Source organism: Dermacentor andersoni, chromosome 5, assembly GCF_023375885.2.
Source record: "Dermacentor andersoni chromosome 5, qqDerAnde1_hic_scaffold, whole genome shotgun sequence".
In the NCBI taxonomy this organism is placed as follows: domain Eukaryota; kingdom Metazoa; phylum Arthropoda; class Arachnida; order Ixodida; family Ixodidae; genus Dermacentor; species Dermacentor andersoni.
In genome coordinates this window covers 130,639,094-130,659,031 of record NC_092818.1, presented here as the reverse complement: position 1 = coordinate 130,659,031, position 19,938 = coordinate 130,639,094, and the positions used below count along the sequence as shown (strand labels likewise).

At 42.4% G+C, this 19,938-nt stretch overlaps 1 protein-coding gene across 2 annotated transcripts in view; it reads left to right on the top strand.

Moving 5' to 3' along the window:
• The window catches only part of LOC126531162 (solute carrier family 22 member 15-like), a 36,388-nt gene that overhangs the window by 9,849 nt on the left and 6,601 nt on the right, over positions 1–19,938 (top strand). For both annotated transcript variants that reach the window (XM_050178584.2, XM_055070998.2), the window contains exons 3-6: positions 267–485; positions 1,967–2,181; positions 4,640–4,754; positions 11,366–11,438. In XM_050178584.2, the coding sequence (XP_050034541.1) occupies positions 267–485; positions 1,967–2,181; positions 4,640–4,754; positions 11,366–11,438 (622 nt within the window). The remainder of the gene's footprint in view (positions 1–266; positions 486–1,966; positions 2,182–4,639; positions 4,755–11,365; positions 11,439–19,938) is intronic.

Here is a 19,938-nt window from a genome sequence, read left to right as displayed (position 1 = left end):
TTGTAGAGTGGCACATACCCAGTTACCACCTTACCAGTTACCAGATACCAGTTAACTTTGTTCCTTCAGCACAGCAGTCTGATGCACTACCCATTGACCACAGACTACCCGTGACCCACGTTGGCGGGAAAACTCGTCGCAGAAATAGGCGGACAGTTTGCCCTCGAAAAGTGCCCTGAAGTACCCAAAGAATGATAATTGCATTAAAGGAAATCGGAGTTGGCCCCGACATAAAGCTTCCTGTTGTGTTTTGTTCCATTGTGCAGGCTCCTGCCAGAAAGCCCACGTTGGCTGCTTCTGCATGGTCAGCGAGCGCAGGCACGACAAGTCCTTGTGGACATAGCCGTGCGCAACGGCAGGGTGCATTGCCTGCCGCGTACCTGGGACTTGCAGGAACCCAAGGTGCACCACAAGGGCTCCAACCAGATGCTGCTGTTCACTAGTCACACCCTGCGTTCTCGAACTCTCATCCAAATCTTCCTTTGGTATGCTGTTCTGTTGGTGATCGCACGTTAAGCTTAATGTTAATGTTAAAGCTCGTGAAACTTCAGAAACGTGAATGCCCCTGTTACCCAGGTGCGCTTATTGGACCTATGTGTGTTGGGCTGTTGGACATGGACAAGCATAGGATAAAAAAAGCTGATAATAACTGCACAATTTATGTATTTTCATAAGCCAAGATACAAGATAGTAAAAGACTTTCGTTGAGACAGGTTAACTCGGCTACAGTGTTAAGCACCGACGCATTGCATCACAGTCATATAGTACGTTGAGATTTATTTCCTGATTTAATTATAAGTGGAATGATGTCATCTGTAGAAAAGTGGCTTTCATCACTTTTTATATTCTTGAAGTTATGTTCCCAGGCTGCAACTCGCTGTTCAAATCATGCTAAGCACAAGCATAGGTTCATTGAAATCGACTTTGAAGCTCTGGTGTGTATCAGTTGCATTAAATTGTTTGATAACAATTGACTATGCTGAGTGTTGAAGCTTTCATAATTTGAATGTTTGACCACGTATGTTTTTTTTAGTTTTTCTCTTTGTATTTGTTTGTTTGTCGGTTGGTTTACTTTATATTTGTTAGGTAATATTTATCTTCAGGCATCCTTGAGCTGCCCTGCACACCTTCTTGGTCTGTTATCTGGCCTCCTTGTATATTTTCTAAATCAATGAACTGGCCTAGCTAATCAGTTCTGCTCATGGTACACTGGTGTAAACATAGCTCTGAACAAGCCTCTTAACTGGAAAGAAGTCCCTAATATAATTGTTAGTTGTTATTGTTAAAAAAAAATGGCAAGGGCTCGTGAAGATTTCGAAGACTTTCACAAAACATATATAGAGGCTAAAGCAATTCTGTCTGACAGCTGGAAAACAATTTTCATGACATCTCTTAGTTATTAAGCTAGGGAAGGCCTCACTAATCAAGATATAATTAGTTTGGATAATCAGTGTTATAGTGCTTTTGGTTGTCGAACAAGTTGTCTTCACGCTGCAGACTGCTAGCCTCTTGGGTGTTAACTCACTTGCTGCAGGGATTACTCCCAAAGGAGTGGCTGCCCTAGGCTCAGTATTTGGACCAATATGAATTTTTCTGCTGGTGAGGTTTCTTTCTAAGAAACGTGTAGTGGCTTTTTGGGTTCTTGTTGTGGCCTTGTTTTTAATTTGTGTGGATGTGGATGAACCTACCGCCACTTGAGTGTTCCTGCTCAACACATCTTGTCAAATTGTAGTTCTGTCAAACCTTGCTATAACGAAATCGCGTGCAGCACAAATGTACTTTTGTTATATCTGATATTCATTACCAGGATACATTTGTTACATGCTAACACCAAGAAAAAGAATTCTTTATTTACTTCGGTATATTTATTATTTTGTTATATTCATATGCCAAGGTTCAGCTGTTCTATGTCTCAAGAAGGGTGATAAATAAATGACACTGCCTTGCTTTTCTTTTAATTCTTCAGGTTAGTAAATGGCATCACCTACTACGCACTGACAATGGCTGCCAGCAGCCTAGGTGGCGACCTTTACATGAGCACGGCCCTGTCGGGCCTGATCGAGCTACCGGGTTACCTGTTGTCAGCATTCCTGCTCAGTTATGTTGGCAGGCGGCGCTCGCTGTGCGCTGTGATGCTGATTGGCAGCGGGGCAAGCATTGCAATGCAGTTTTCAGATCAGTGTGAGTATTGTTTTGCTTTTTGCTCTTTGGCCATACCTGGCCCTTGTGCCACTAAACCACACACATTCATTCATTATTGTTTTGCTTTGATTTGGGATGACCCCTGAAAATGGGCAGTGCTTTAGACTGGGACTGAGTAGTGTGTATTTTTTGACTCTGCGAACAGACCTGTCTGTCCTCGTACCTGCCAACCTTGGCTGTGCATACATAATTGCAAGTTGCTAAGCTACTGGGACACATCCTCTTCATACCAGCTTGATCCAAAAGGAAACTATCTTCCTAGGGCACAATCATGCAAGCTGCTCGCTTTTACAAACGTTCGGTTGCCCTCTTGTGATTCGTCGGATCCACGCTTTTGTCAGTGGCAGCCACTGCGGCGGGACAGGACTACAGAATGCGCACATGTCGCACTTCTGGCAGTCATTCGAAAACCGAACGCATAATCTGCTGGCAGTGAAACGGGCGACGAGGTCATTTGCTTTGTTGTTCCCTTTAGAATGAATGGCTGCGGCACAGTGCGCTTGGTGTCGGCTTGTAATGGCTGCTTCTCTCTCTTGATGTCTCTCCCCCAGCTGAGTTGGCTGTGCTGCGAAACATGCTTTTCTATATGAAGACGTGTTACACCGTCACTTCTGTACCCGCTTAATGGGCACTCTTGGTAGCGAACGAGACTGGCCTCATGATGCAGAAGAAGGTCCTCTTAGCTCTCCAGTTTTCCTAACCAGCAGTGTTCGAAGTCCTTGGGCAACGCGCTGTTGCTTTACTTTTTGCAAGTGTCTGTTTTCCTCGTCAATTGGCGCAAAATGTGCTTACAGGACTCGGATTTCTTGATGTTGTCACCATTCTGTAGGGCTATGCAAGTTTCATTTGTGTTTGCTAGGCCCACGTTTCTGCTGTCGCGAATCAGTACACTCGTGCTATCAAGTAAGGCATGGTTCTTGAATGCAGCAGAACCGTAGTACTTTCCTGAAAGACGAGCCCGCCATGTATTTGTTTGTAGGTCAGCTAGTAGATAATTCTGGCACATTTTAGAATTGACATCATCACTGCAAGTGCATGTGGAAGATTCTATGGCACATCTGTACATAAGTGGCCAGGCTCAAGTGACCTTCATTCGATTTGGCGACCGACGACAGTGTTCATTGCGTTCATTGTGATTTGAGTGTTGCTTATCTTTCTGGGAACAAGTTCCGCCTGCAGCACAATGTGACATTATCAATACTGAAGTCAGTCAGGGATGCCATACACGAAGTGGCCAAGGTGATATAACAGTGGCAAGCGAGCGGAACTGCTTTATGCTTACAACCGATGTCGAAACCAGAGCCAAGACAGCTCTTTCATGCTGTCACCGTATTCCAGGCGCACTAGCTCCAAGGTCTCAGCCCAGCCAGGCACCTGTTTCATCAGGTATGATCATTATTCTATAAAAGCAAAAAGCAGGCTGGTGTTGAGACGTGTGCGGGACCGAGTGAACGTTATGTGATGACAGGATGGAAGAGTGGACAAGCTGTGAGGTCCGTTCGCTTCACCTGCACTTCTTGAACTAATTCGTGAGCTGCCACACTTTGCTATTTGTTTCACTAGTTCAGCATGACGGCATCCACATGTCGCCGTTCATTTCCTCATCAGAAAGGTAGTGCATCGGTCATGCAGGTGGTGCCTTGACCGTTCCACACGAGCAAGAACTGGCACTTAACTGTCGAGAACTCGCTCGTAAAGTGCACATGGACCTGTGAACATGTAGTGGCAGATGATGTGCAGCAGACGATAAGCAATGTTGTCTGCGTGTGGTACCACCGAGCGGCCAAAGAAAAATAATGAGGATATTATATTGTTTTAACATTCACGCATAACTTTTACTTTGCAGATAAACATTCTGCTGTTAATGTGTCATCTGCATTTGAAGCCCAAATTAGCAACACAATCACCTTTTGGAACTGCACTCGCTAATCTGTTGACTGTACTCTGCCGCTTGTTCTCACAAATTTCACGGAAAGCCTACTTTGTGACATAGAAGCCAAACCGAACATTCGAAAAGCGAGCTGTTTGCATGATGGCGGCCCTGGAGTACAGAGAGATTGATAACGTGGACTTCTTGCTTTTGTGGGAGGAGCTGCTATGGTATTCTTGACTTTTCATTGTCTATATCGTCTCTAGTAACATAATGAGGAGAGTAATGTGCTAACGTTCATTAATGAACTGGTTAGGTGGAATGAGTGTCTGTTATTTTATTCACTTTATTGGGAAAATGTAGTGATGATTATGATGACAATAATGGCTCATTTTTGAAACGTTGGAAGTTTGGCTATATATAGTTTGTTTTATTTTTATTTATTTTTTGTTGCAGCAGTTCATTCATTCTTTATAGACTTTGAAATGTGGATTGTGCCATCTTTTCAAGGTTTACATTGAAGGCCTTGAATTACATGCGCCTGTGCACTGATCTTGTTCTGTGCAGTAAACTACAGCACTGCAGTGCGTGACGTTGTCTCACTCAGTGCCAAGATGTGCATTGCGATGTCCTTTGCCATGATCTATGTCTACTCAGCTGAGCTCATGCCTACTATTGTGAGGTAAGGACAAAGCGGCCCTACTTCTTGCTACAAGCTAGAGCTTATTTCTCAATTGAAGAGTCGTTAAAAATGGACAGACTGCAAGCACACAGACAAGTGCCAATTTCCTGCTGGTTTTTAAGGGTGTATTGCAGCATATTCATGTTGTAGCCGTCGTTAAAGACAAGCAGGCTTTTTTTGTCCATGGATTTTTTCTGTAAGTCTCCGTAACCTATTTGTCTACGTTTTATGCTTTGCACAGATGGCTCTAGTTCAAATTAGTTTTTATGTTTCAATGCATCCATGTGAGTTCTCACCTTCTCATTTTTTTATTTGGCAGCAATGCTCACCTACTCAGGCATGTTAGCATGGGCAGTCTCTGCCAGAACTTTTGATGCCATTGCATGTGTTTGCACCTATAGGTGTGCAAATAGTAACTTTTTAGACTAAATTAAGTACATATTTAATGGTGCTATAAGTAAATATGAATCAGATCAAATATTCAACATTATGTTTAGAAAAGTTTTAGATAATGAACCAGTCATTTTTGCCATTAATGTAAAACAATCTTCATACCCTAGTGTATTCACATTAGCAAGTTTCTGTCCTCGCATTGCATGTTATAAAGTGTTGTTTTTTAAAAGCATAAATGGAGCATTGGGAGCAAATAAGAGTTTATTTGCCTATTAATGAATCATTGGCGAGTGCGAATGATAATGGTTTAGCCGAGAAAGTCTGGCTCCCTGATTGAAATAGCATGCTGCATTATGTAACTTCTTGTGTTTTATGTCTGCTGTGGCCACCAGATTGAAAGTTATGACACCTCTGGTCCACTTTTATGCATTATCATGCACCGTTGGTGATTTGAAGTATTTGAAAATTATGTAAACAGCATTTGTATTTACAAATATTGTCCATAGGATTCAAAGAACAAATTGAATAGTCCAATATACAATTCATTGTTCAAAAGTTTTGAACATTTGTGCATCTGTATTTGCACCCCTCATTGGGCTTGGCCGTGATATCCCTGCAGAGCTTTAATTGAGCTGAACCTAACTCCTCACTGTGTTGAGCTTTGGATTACCATGGTTTTTACAGGACCACTGCAACAGGTCCTGGTAATAGATCTTGTCACTCACAAAGTGGCTGTTTATATTGATATAGACTATATAAATATATGTGAAGTGCCTTTCGACTGCAAGGGTCCCAGAAAACTGAAAGAATGCAAACATTACCGTAAAAACCTGCATATAATACGAGGCTTTTTTCCTATTACTAGCATTCCAAATTTTCGCCTCGAACTATTGTGGATCCAAACAAAAATTTCAGTCAGAAATTTTGGCTAGAAGTTTTGGTTTCGTTATTGCTGCATGGCTATGGCTTGACTTCATTATTGCTGCGTAGCTACGGCTTGGTTTCGTTATTGCTGTGTAACTACAGCATCGTATCTTTATTGTCAAATGCAACCTTGGCAGCACATGTGCAAACCATGCTTCGTGAAGTGCATCTTTTTTATTCTGCATTGAAGGACCAAGATGTACGGACCACGAAAACAGTACTCGGCTGCTTTCAAGAGAAAGATTATTTTAGCCGCACAGGACTACGGCAACATTGCGGCCGGGAGGCAGTTTGGCGTCAATGAGGGAAGCATTCGTGGGTGGCATCGACAGAAGGAAGCCCTTTTCGCGTGCAGCGGAACGCAAAGAAGCTTTCGCAGCTTGAAGAGTGGGACATTCCCGGAAATCGAACTCGCCCTGATGGAGTTCGTGTGCTAACAGCGAGCCGCGCATCTAGCTGTGAGCGTGGAGCTTATGCAGGCAAAAGCTAAGGAGCTTGCGAGAGAGAAAGGGCTACCGAGCCCTGCCTTCAAAGCAAGCAAGCACTGGATTTATCACTACATGTGCCGTGCTGGATTTTCCTTGCGCCGCTGAATTTAGAATTCCAAAAGCTGCCCAAATCATTTGAAGAACTGCTTGTGGCTTTCCAGTGCCACGTTATTTCGCTGCGCAAGTCCAAGAACTTCCAGCTAGGGCAAATCGGCAATGCTGACCAAACACCGATTTATCTGGACATGCCATCGCCCCTCACCGTGCACAAAAAGGGCTCTAAACAAGTTTATGTCCGGTCCACTGGCAACGTGAAAACGCGAGTTACAGTCATGTTGTCGTGCACGGCAGAAGAATGCAAGCTCCCGCCCTATGTCGTCTTCAAGCGCAAGACAGTGCCTAAAAGTGAGGAGCTGCCAAAAAATGTGGTCGTGAGATGCCATGAGAAAGGCTGAATGCAGTGTGGACGCATGGGCCAGCATACCAGAGGACCTTGTGCATTGCGCATTCAAGAAGTGCGGCATCTCGAACACGCTCCATGGCACAGAGGATGAGTAACTCTGTGCCATATGTCCAACAAGGAACTATCCGAAGAGAGCTCAGCTGAAGAAGACAGCGACTGAAGTGCGGAGTGCAACTTAAATAACTGTTTTCCTCGAGTTTTCTTAACTCATATTATACGCAGGTAAAACTTTTTGTTTCCATCTCGTGTCCCAAAAATTTCGTCACGCACTATATGCGGGTTCGTGTTATACAGGAGTTTTTACGGTATACTAATCCACAAAAAGGGAGACGTTAAAGAATTGAAAAATTATAGGCCCATTAGCTTACTGCCAGTATTATATAAAATATTTACCAAAATTATCTCCACTAGAATGAGGGCGACACTGGACTTTAGTCAACCAAGGGAACAGGCTGGCTTCAGGAAGGGATACTCTACAATGGATCATATCCATGTCATTAATGAGGTAATCGAGAAATCTGCAGATTGCAATACGCCTCACTATATGGCTTTCATAGATTACGAAAAGACATTTGATTCAGTAGAGATACCAGCAGTCATAGCGGCATTATGTAATCAAGGAGTACAGTTCGCTTACGTAAATACCTTGGAAAATATCTACAGAGATTCCACAGCTACCTTAATTCTACACGAGAAAAGTAGGAAGATACCTATAAAGAAAGGGATCAGACAGGTAGACACAATCTCTCCAATGCTATTCACTGCGTGCTTGGAAGAAGTATTCAAGCTATTAAACTGGGAACGCTTAGGAGTAAGGATCGAAGGCGAATATCTCGGCAACCTTCGGTTTGCTGATGACATTGTTCTGTTCAGCAACACTGGACACAAGTTACAACAAATGATTGAGGACCTAAACAGAGAGTGTTAGAGTAGGGTTGAAGATTAATATGCAGAAGACATAGATAATCATGAATAGCCAGGCAAAGGAACAAGAGTTCAGGATCGCCAGTCAGCCTTTAGAGTATGTGAAAAAGTATGTTTGCAAAGGTCAATTAATCGCAGGGAACCCTGACCATGAGAAGGAAATTCACAGAATAAAAATGGGTTTGATTGCATACGGCAGACATTGTCAGCTCCTTACTGGAAGCTTACCATTATCATTGAAAAGGAAGGTGTACAATCAGTGCATTTTACCAGTGCTGACATATGGGGCAGAAGCTTGGAGATTGACAAAGAAGCTTGAGAACAAGTTAAGGACCACGCAAAGAGCTATGGAACGAAGATTGCTAGGCATAATGTTAAGAGACAGAAAAAGAGCGGTTTGGATCAGAGAGCAAACGGGTATAGCTGATATTTTAATTGACATTAAGAGAGAAAAAAATGGAGCTGGGCAAGTCATGTAATGAGCAGGTTAGATAACCGTTGGACCATTAGGGTTATAGAATGGGTACCAAGAGAAGGGAAATGCAGTCGAGAATGGCAGAAGACTAGATGGAGTGACGAAATTAGGAGATTCGCGGGTGCCAGTTGGAATCTGTTAGCAGAGGACAGGGGTAATTGGAGATAGCATAGAGAGGCCTTTGCCCTGCTGTGGACATAAAATAGGTTGCTGCTGCTGATGATGATGATGAATAGCCCAATTAAATTTGCACTTACAGTGGGCTCTACTTAAATGGAACTAGAAGGGACAACAAAAAAAGTGTTGCATTTGTCCTATGTTTCATTTAACCAGAGGACATAAAAACTGCCAACAACTATATATGTATATATATATGTATATAAAATAGCACTTCAGACTTTCAATTTCATCTCTTGCTGTCTGGTTTGAAACAGCAACGTGCACTGGAGCATTAACCCTTCGACGGTCAATGACGTAAATATACGGTGCCGCGAACAGGTCCGAAAATGGTCGATGCCGTATATTTACGGCGCCGTCTGTACGTTTAAAAAGCGCGCCAACTTCCTAACCTTTTCTTTTCTGTCATATGCTGCCACTATGTGGGGATACAGGGAATTTTTTTCGCGCGCCTCCCTCTCTCGGTTTTCGTTGCATGGTTTGTTTTAGCACTAGTTTGCTCCCACACGTCTATATACTACCGCTCGCACATTGGCGCGCATGCGTGTGGGCGGCCGTTTGGATATTGTTTTGCGGGCGGTTTCGGCTTTTTGCGCTTGCAAAAGTGATGACTATCTCGTTACTAATCACTCAAAGGGCGACCGTTTGTTTTTCGCTCGTTTAGTACTCACAGGGGTGCACATAGGAAGGATGCCACCGTGCATGCGTTTCCGTTTCTTTTCTTTTTTTTTTTTTTTAAGACTCGCAAAAACGAATTGCCCTATGGTTGGCGATAAGATGAAGATTAGCGGAAGTTTGTCACATGTGTTGCTTTTTTTGATGGGCACACAACCAAACAGTTTTCTTGAGTGCACGCACCCACGCAATTCGATTACGCTATGGACGTACGTATTAGTGTAAGAGCAGGAACATTTGAGACTTGCGAAATATTCTCGTGTGCAGATTTTCAAAGCCTTGAACTATGTGCATAAAAATGCATCAAATTTTTAATTCTGTTTAGTTTATTTCCTTTTTTATTGTTGTTATTCATGAATGAAGAGTGCGTATATACCAACGCAAAATATTTTTTTCTCACTTTACGGTCACCCTAGGAAAATTACGGTAAATTTTTACCGAAATAAGTACCTAAGAAGAACTGGAATCTGCAATAAAAAAATCTACCCTGGGCAGTCGCATATGGCGAAAAATATCGACGCTCAAAGGGTTAATATCTATGTCCAAACTGGTGGAGTTCACCGCCAACTCCACCAATATAAATGATTCAACTGTCTCTTTAGAGCAGGTAGTGAAAGCATCATCTGAGGTCTCTTTTTCCTGGCATCGTAATTGAAGCAGTAGTGGCAGCCTGAATGCAAGGTCCTACAGACATTGTGCTCATTTCCTCATCGAGGATCATTGTTTGCCTGGCGAAGTCATCATGATGGAAACACTGTTGTAACCTCAACATTGTTAATTTGCATTAACTATCCTGCAACTGCCTGATGAATTGTATTTTCATCGCTCTATGTAGCATCATTTCACATGTTCCTAACACTTGGCCTGTTCCATACATTGATGAAGTAGATGGTAGTTTCGATTAAAGTTCCCTTTAACAGTAGTTCACAAGAAATGTGTTCTGTTTAACCTAAGTTTAACATTGTGCCTATAGACAGTCAACCAAAGCTAATACTGTCGTTCCGTTTATCCTGCATTTTCTTTTAAGCGAGTTATATTTATCCTGAGTCCACTGTATTCTTGTGTGGTTGTTTCGGTAGAACTAAATGCATTTCATTTTGTTTAAAGTCAATAAGACACTCCAGATTTATTTTCATAAGCCTGTATTGTGTTCTTTCATACATTTGCAAGACACTTTGGGCGCTTTCGGCCACCATCCTGAGTGTATAATTTGATGTGCACAGAACTTTGGTTAGAGATGTAGTGACCCTCATCCGTGGGATTTTTTCACGTTTTATTTACATCTGTATTCTCTAGGACAATTATAACTTCAACAGTTCATGTGGCATGCAAAACAAACCAGAGGCTCTATATTGTATGTGCTGTAGTGATTCTCTTCTTTTGATTCCATTTGTTTGTCTTTCTTTTCTGCTGAGTGACTAATTTCAGCATAAACAGGTGACAGTGCGCATGAGCCAGTAATAAAAGGCGAAAAAGAATATATTGACAAAAGAATTATGGAATCTTGCCCAAGGGTGCGCTGTATTGAAAAATTGCACATGCCCTAGTATTTTCTATCTGTGCAAATTGTGAAATTATGCAGCTATATGTTGCTGTCTGCTAGCTTCCCAGACCAGCTTGTGCTTTGCAGACAGTAGTGGTCAAGCTTAAATGCTTCAACTTAGTATATGCAGTTGAGCAATTAATGGACACCTTTTGGGTGCACTGCTTATTGGCCCTGTGATCGTATTGAGTGGTTCTGAGCCTCTTTTCTGTGCTATTTAGTTGTTTACCAGTAAGAAAATTATTACAATTTGTGCTATAGTGAGGGAAGGCTTGACATGGAAGCTATTGTGGATCTTTAATTCCTTCATAAAAAAGATGCAAATTGGAAAAAAAAATTGCATAAATTTCATAATGTCACACTTACCTGAGTGGCATCGAGAACCACAGTTTGGGCATTCATTGCTGATGGGAATGATTAAGAGGTTCTTGTGTATACTATCCGACTAGTGTGCAGCTCTATTAGCAGTGGTCGTGAGCTCTTCACAAGGTTCTTTCGAGTACGTTCAGAAAGGTGGCGTCTGCTCACTCTATTCCTTTTCCTCTCTAGGAATGTTGGAATGGGCATTGTTTCCGTCGCAGCAAGAATTGGCGGCATAATCTCTCCATTTGTCAGCTTGCTGGTAAGTAATAGCAAAGATGGTTACTGCATGCGAGACATTTCTTTCACCCGTGGTCCTTGAAAGGGAGCAGTAAACTTTTGTTAGACATTGTTTCCTTCCCTAAAGCAGTGCTGCTTACAGCGCACCCTATTACACATAATAATGTTTATGCGACCTCACAGTCTGTTTCGTTTCTCCCGTTAGTGCTTATAAATATGAGTGCTTTCAGAGCACATGTTCAATGCGGTGCTTTTATTATCAGTACTCGACTGCTGTTTACCAATAAGCAGGGCTTGAGAGGAAGCTTTATCGTGCGCAACTTCAATTTCTCTATTAAGATCCATATAAAATGCAGAAATGCTTTTGTAAAAGATCCACTGGGGCACTTTGAATGAAATTTGTTGCAACTGAAAGAGAAAGTTAACTTCTAGTAACTCTAGGAAGCAGAACTTTGATCTAGCATGCGCTGCTGTTGGTCCCTCTTTTTATAAATCTGATGTATTGAACCCCCTAACAAATATCTTCACTGCAGAAGCCTATGCAGTACTGTCTGCAGTAAAACATGTAAAGAAATTAAAACTTGACAGAGCAATAATATTCACAGGCTCTTTAAGTCTTGTAAAAGCATTAATGTCTTTACAAAAGCATACAAATCCTGTTTTTATTGAACTTCACTCAATCTTATGCAACATTTATTCATCTCATAGACATGTAATAATATGCTGGGTTCCTGGCTATTGAGGAATCAAAGGTAATGTGCTTGCCAACGAAATTGCCAAATCAATAGCATCACAAGGTATTTGTTCTGCTGCTGTTCCTGCCACAGACATGAAGCGTTTCCTACGAAACAAACTGCAAAGCCACTGGCAACGCTTGTGGGATGTTGAAACGAGCAATAAGCTTCATGTGACTAAGCCGAAGTTATGTTTCTGGCCCCCAACTACGAAAACACAAAGAACAGATGTCTAGACTTAGAATAGGACACATTTTGGCACTCATAATTTTCTTTTCACTGGTAATAAGCCTGCAACCTGTGGTAGATAGGGTGACAGGCTGACCGTCCTCCAAGTATCGGGAAGCCGACAGAGACAGGAAGAAACATTTCCTCTTGCATACCACTATTGTGGCCCTCTTCATCAGGCTATGTTTCTTGGTAAAGAACTGCTTTGTAAGACCGAAGCAGTCTTCGCTTTCTTGAGTGATGTCCTACATGTTATAAGCCCATTAAAATAATCGCGCATCCTCTTTCCAGAGGATGCCGCTGTGAAAGTTGTTTTGTATAGCACATGCCTCTAGGCCCTTGTGTTTCAAGGGCTTTGGTGAGGCAGTAGTAGCATCTGACATGTTTTGTATATTGCATCATTCTCTTGCAACACATTTAATGCTCATACTAGTACACATCATTAGCCATAGTCTTATTACACATAGATTTTATGCAATTTACAGCAACTAGTTTAGGCCCCTTTACAGCCAAGTCACGTCAACTTCACAGAACTCGCCAGTCCACTGCGAACTCATTTACACTGGCATGGCGCTCTTTGGCCATACCTGCCGCTTGCGCCACTAAACGTCACACGTTCATTCAACTTTGATCTAGCAACTTGAATTTCTTGCAAAAATTGCAAAAAGTCGCGAAGTCTAAAAGGAAAAGAAGCGTGAAGTTTTCAAATCCATAACTCTGCACCAAAAGCAGATACTATCACACAGTTCTGTAAACTGTAAGCTTGCCTTGCTTTCACATATACCCAATTGTATTTTCTTTTTCTTGCAAATGTCTTTATGTATGCTTATAATGAATATCAGATATAACGAAGGTATTTCATGTCTGATGCGACTTTGTTATAAAAAGGTTTGATTGCATATATGAATTTACAACTGATGTGAAATTGTTACAGTGTCTACGATGGTATTGTGAAAGTTCTACTCCCATATTAGCAGTATATTTATAAATGGTCTGTAGGACGTCCATTATGTCTGCATTAAATGTATTTATTAAGTGCACTTTACAACTGTGATATAATTTTTTATGCCCGAGCTACAGAATTGTAAACTTGATACTTGATCTTCTTAAAATGTTGCAGTTTTCAACAATTTTTGTTAAAAAAAAAATCTTTCCTATAGTCACTATAGATATACAGCAGAATGTCGTTGGTACGATCTCGTTACATTTGACTTCGCCGTGCCAGCATTCAGTATCAAGAATGGTGCTAAAAACAACACAATACAGTTAAGGTTCTTTTTAGCCGTTATTACGTTTCCAGAAAACATTATCTCTCGGCACCGACATTCAGTACATCGCCAAACTGTGATCATATGATATGTTTCCCAGCCATTAGATCCCATGTAAAGAAGGAAAGAAGCAAGGCGCACGCAACCAGAAAACAGTAGCTACCTGCTGTAGCAGCTTGCTGTAAACACGCTATTCACAGCGTAGGAGGTACTCAGAGACCTGGATTGGGAAGAATTGGGGATAAAAGTTAGTGGAGAATACCTTAGTAACTTGCGATTCGCTGATGATATTGCCTTGCTTAGTAACTCAGGGGACCAATTGCAATGCATGCTCACTGACCTGGAGAGGCAAAGCAGAAGAGCGGGTCTAAAAATTAATCTGCAGAAAACTAAAGTAATGTTTAACAGTCTCGGAAAAGAACAGCAATTTATGATAGTAGCGAGGCACTGGAAGTGGTAAGGGAATACATCTACTTAGGGCAGGTAGTGACCGCAGATCCGGATCATGAGACTGAAATAATCAGAAGAATAAGAATGGGTTGGGGTGCGTTTGGCAGGCATTCCCAGATCATGAACAGCAGGTTGCCATTATCCTTCAAGAAAAAAGTGTTTAATAGCTGTGTCTTACCAGTACTCACCTACGGAGCAGAAACCTGGAGGCTTACGAAAAGGGTTCTACTTAAATTGAGGATGACGCAATGAGCTATGGAAAGAAGAATGATGGGTGTAACGTTAAGGGATAAGAAAAGAGCAGATTGGGTGAGGGAACAAACGTGAGTTAATGACATCTTAGTTGAAATCAAGAAAAAGAAATGGGCATGGGCAGGACATGTAATGAGGAGGGAAGATAACCAATGGTCATAAAGGGTTACAGACTGGATTCCAAGGGAAGGGAAGCGTAGCACGGGGCGGCAGAAAGTTAGGTGGGCGGATGAGATTAGGAAGTTTGCAGGGACGACATGGCCACAATTAGTACATGACCTGGGTAGTTGGAGAAGTATGGGAGAGGCCTTTGCCCTGCAGTGGGCGTAACCAGGCTGATGATGATGATGATGGTGGTAGCAGCTTCCCCGCAATTCTCGCTCGCCTGCCTGTCTCGCATGAGAACGCCAGCGCGCACTCGGTTTCCTATTTCTGTACCAGCAAATCTCTTTTCATCTCTTTTCAGGTCATTGCACGTTGCATTAACAGCTATCGCCACCGACCCTATTTGCAATAAGCATCCTCACTTATATGTTTCACACCACGTAGGGGCGTAGTGCTATTGGAAGCGCACTACACGCTTTTGTGCTGCTGTTCCCTGCTGTAGGCAGTGCGAAGTGAGTGTCATGTTTCGCTCTGGTGGCATCATAGGCATCGCATTCTGGTGGGTGTCTTCAAACACTGCATAGTAGGAAAACGACATTGTACGTCTCGGGTTGCTTGGGCCCTACCAGCTCAATGCACCTCGACATCTGGTGCCGCAACGATTCAAGCCAAGTGGGCATGTCAAAGCTTTCCGCCAAAGTTCCCCGCTCAAAGAAGCTGCTGACCCAGGCTAAATTCGAGGAATGCAAAAAGTGATCTTACCACAAAGCCACAAAAACGACAGTGTGCGTCTCTGGCTGTTCTGGCCTAACTAGCCTGGCACGCGTTGGCATCTCATGCTGCAACAATTCACGCAACTCTTTGCCTTACTTAGATATTAACTGCAGTTGAATCTGTGAAATTTTTTAGTGAGTTCGGGTTGTACATTTTCTCATTTAGTACAATTTTCGTCCTTGCATTTTCTAAAAACCCATGAATAAGGTTCTACCATTTCGATTTTTTTATTTTAAATGCAACGAACCTCATGAAAATTGATGCATTAGTTGCTGAGCAAAACAACTTCTCTGGTCCCATGTATATTTAGATAAGACCTCCCAAGATAAAGCTTCTTAAGAGATCAGTGGGAGTGGGTGCTGTATTTACACAGCGATGATGGTGCCAATACTGTCCTGCATGTACGTGTTCATGCTAAAGAACCAAAAATGTATATTCTCATGAAAAATGATACTTTGGAGGTTTTAAAGCAGTAATTTGCCACTTTAGTCTGGCTTGCTCTCAGTACTCTTCAAGGGTGCGACTATGCTCACATTACACACATTTAGTTTGCTCTATCTTTTATAATTGCACCATTACCTTTTATTTTCTGGTCCTTTGAAATCTCCTTCCTCATGTTTGATGAGCAAAACGAGAACAAGGTGAAAGCGGGAGCCAACATTTCGACAAATGGACTTGTCTTTTTTAAGGTGACACATGCTTTCCTTGGCACAGTGTATATATAGGCAGGGGTCTTCTAAAGGGGAGAGGGGGTAAGGTGGGTAGGTGCAGCAACGAGCAAAGGTGTGCTAGTGGCCAGAGTGTAGAATTGAGAATAAAGGAGTGCTGTGCACAAGGCCGGTGACCCAGCCATCTGTCAGCCAAGTGTGAAATGCAGTGTGTCAGCTGGCATGTCAATGGTAAGTACAGCACCCTCTATTACCTGCTTCGCTGGTGGTCATGGGCTATCGTGTCTCTGAAACGTGGTAACAGGTAACAAAAGGAGCGGCGAAAACCGGTGCTCGTGAAAAAAAGACACACACACACACACACACACTGAAATGGAATAAATAGATAAATAAAAGGAAAGAAAGGGAAAAAAGTGCGCCAAGCAACCACTAAGTGTTGATGCCTATAGCTTGAGATTGAACATAGCGAATAGATTCTAAAGCTCCCTTTGAAATGGTTGCAATTGCCTATTGATTGCAATGTCTTGAACTTATGGATAAGGTATGATTCTCTGTATTTTCTTTCTCGTTCAAAATGGAAATTTGACTGTAAGATGTAGAGTTTAAGTTCATCAAAGTAATGACCTGGTTGGTTGAAATGCTAGGTGATGGCTTTGGGAAGTTTTTTTGCTGTGTCCGTGTGATGTCTGTTTAATCAGACCTTCATTGATTGTCCCATTTCACCGATATATTGTTTCTTACAGAAGGAACATTCAAGCATATAAAGCACATCCAAACTTGTACAAGTAAACGTAGTTTTGACTTCGTGTGTATAACTATTTGCGGTGCTTTTAATTTTAATGTCACTTTGAAGGTAGATGCCTGCAGGTTTTGCATCTAGGGCGACAACATGCTTTTATTACTGGGGAATGATGCTGGCTCACTTTTGTCACATGTCTTTAAAGTTTCTGTTGTGGCGATAGATGACCCTTGGTACATCTGGGAATGCTTTTCTCAGACACTCGTTACTTGATAATATTAGGTGGTATTTTCTTAGGATGTTGTTTATGTTTGGGAGTGCATTAGAATATTTTGTTATAAAGGCCGGCGGTCTGTTAGATTTTAGTGTGGGCTGTCTCTTTGCCAATTCCGGATGTCTCTCCAATCTTGACGCGGCATCATAAGCTCTATTGAGAGCAACTTGGGGATAGTTTCTTTCTGCTAGCGTTGTTTTAAGGTCATTTAGGTGGTGGATCTAAGAGTTGTCTTCGCTGCATATTCTTCTTATTTGTTTCACTTGTCTGACAAAAATTCCTTGTTTACAGTGTTGCGGGTGATGACTGTTGTAGTCTAAATGTTGCTGGCTATCCGTAGGCTTCGGTAAAGTGTCGTTCTCAGTTTTCCATTTTCTATGTAGACCGTAGACCACCATGTTAAGGAAGTTGATTTGACTAGGAGAGTGGTGAGCAGTAAATTTAATACTGGGGTGAAAGCGATTGAAATGGCTAATTAAGTCAGTTAACGCAGTTGTGCCGTGTTCCGATATTATAAATATGTCGTCAGTGTAACGAAAATAGGTGTGGGGTTTTAAAGGCTAGGATTTCAGCACATCTGCTTCAAGCTGCCCCATGAAAATGTTCGCATACGTGGTAGCGAATGGTGCTCCAATGCTAGTGCCGAAAGTTTGCAGGTAGTGAATAGCATCGAATTCGAAATAGTTGAGCGTGAGAACTAACCTAAGGAACAACAGGTAAACTTCAGGAGCGTGGGCTTGGGGATTGATTGCGAGGGATTTCTATACGGCTTCAATTCCTTTACTCATGGGCATGTTAGTGTAAAGGGCAGAAACATCAAAGTGACTAGAATAGCGTGGTCGGAAAGGATTTGGTTGGCATTGATGCTGTCGATAATTCGAAGGAAGTGCGGTGTGTCTTGAACAAAAGATGGGAGGGTGGCGGGGATGATTGACAGGTGGTGATTTAAGAATTTAGATGGCGACTCGGTAGGTGTGTTGTTATTAGACACAATAGGCCGACCTGGTATTTCCGCTGTAAACATTTCTTCAATTGGAACTTTATGTAATTTAGGAAGAAGATAAAAACGGCCTGCTTCTTTGTTCTTTGGCATCATGAATCGACATTCAGATTGCATGATTAGTTCCCTGGACATGAGCGCTGCTGTTGTGCTTTACACAGAAGTTGGGTTAGAGTCGAGTTTTCTGTAATGGGTGTAGTTGCTCAGTTGTTTGGAGGCCTCATTCTTGTACTTTTCTGTAGGCCAAACTACTATACTGCCGCCTTTGTCTGCTGGTTTTATTACAATATCATTCCTTTCTGCGAGTTCCTTAAGGATTTGGTGCTGAGGGGGGGACAAATTTTTTTAGTTTCCGACAGTGCGCGTTGACTCTAGAATTTCCTTTGAGATTAGCTTTATGTATAAATCCAGGTCTGGGCACTGTTCGGCTTCCAGTGTCCACATTCTCGGTGGTCTAAGAGAGTCTCTATCTTGTTTTCCTACGCCTGGCCTATCTAAAAAGTACTCCTTGATGCACGTGTCTTGAAAGCTCTGTTATATCTTTGTGGAGTTCGTATTCGTTCACTGCATTGTTCATGGGACAAAACGTTAGACCACGTTTCAGGAGATCAACTTCATAGAAGCTTAGACTTTGGGATATGTCTATGTACTACATTGCTGCACTACTCTGGATGCTTGCCTGTAGCACTATCAGTGGAGCTATGTGCTGTGGAGGTTACATTAGCTTTCTTCGGTGGATCTGCAGCTCTAATACATTTGTGCTGGTTTTTATCTAGTAATTTTTCCTCCCTAGTTTGGACGAATTGTTCAAGTTCTCTTTTTCTGGTTCAGATAAATTTATGCTGTCGAGTTGATTAGCAATTATTGTAAGTTCTTTGCAGTGTTCTTCGAGCATATCAATTAAAGAGAACGATGCATTTTCTAGGACAGCATTCCACTTCAATAATAGCCTGGAGGGTAAAGAGCCAAAGGCACATCTAACCTTAATTCTGAGAATTTTGGGGATTTTCCTCTGTTTAATGCAGCTAGTGTAAGTTTTCAGGTGAAATCTGTAATTTGTTTATTTGGTGGCGAGTTTGCGGGATTGGAGGAAAGGGTGAGATTTGTTGTGTGTGCTATCTGTAGTGCGTGGTAGTCATTTCTGTTTGGTTCGGGCAGACCTCTGGGGCGAAACATCTTCAGGTGGTGCCTTTTTACACTTTATTTTCTTGTCGAAGCCTGCACCGATGTCTGCCTGTGTATCTGTCTGTTTATTAGTGTATATAGCTGTTTGCGTGAAGGCTTCGCAGCTGGTTGTGGGCTTCTGTATGAGCGGGTGTTGTTCAGGTGGTGTTGGTTCCGCATCTACCGTCTGTGTAGATGCTTCATGGATTCTAGCTTTAGTGGAACATGCGTGCGTGCTGGTGTTGAAGATTTCAGGCATGTGTTTGCGTTGAAGCTAACTGGGATGCAAGCTTTACTGGTGTTGTTGGTTGCGTTGAATTAAGAGTTCCTGAGCTTGTACTTGATGTTGTTAGCAATTACCTTGACGCCATAAAAATTTGTTTCACCTTTCTTTCCTTCTGTTTAACTATTTATTCCATTTCAGTAGTATTTATATAGGAGCACCAGTTTCTGCCGCTCGTTCTATTAGTATTTCTTTCAGAGACACGATAGCCCACGACCAGCAGCGAAGCAGGGCATAGAGGGGTGCTGTGCACGCCGTTGACACGCCAGCTGACGCGGGGCAGTTGACATGTGGCTGACAGACGGCCGGGTCACTGGCCTTCTGCACAGCGCTCCTTTATTCTCAATTCTACACCCTTGCGACTAACACACCTTCGCTCCTTGCTGCACCCACCCGCCTTACCCCCTCTCCCCTTTAGAAGAACCCTGCCTACCTATATATACTATGCCGAGGAAAGCATATGTCGCCTTGAAAAAAAAGTCAACTTGTCGAAACGTTGGCTCCCGCTTTCACCTTGTTCTCGTTTTTTTTCCATCTCCTGCCTTCCTCATTTCTTCCTCATGTTTGTTGCTTTCAGTCACAG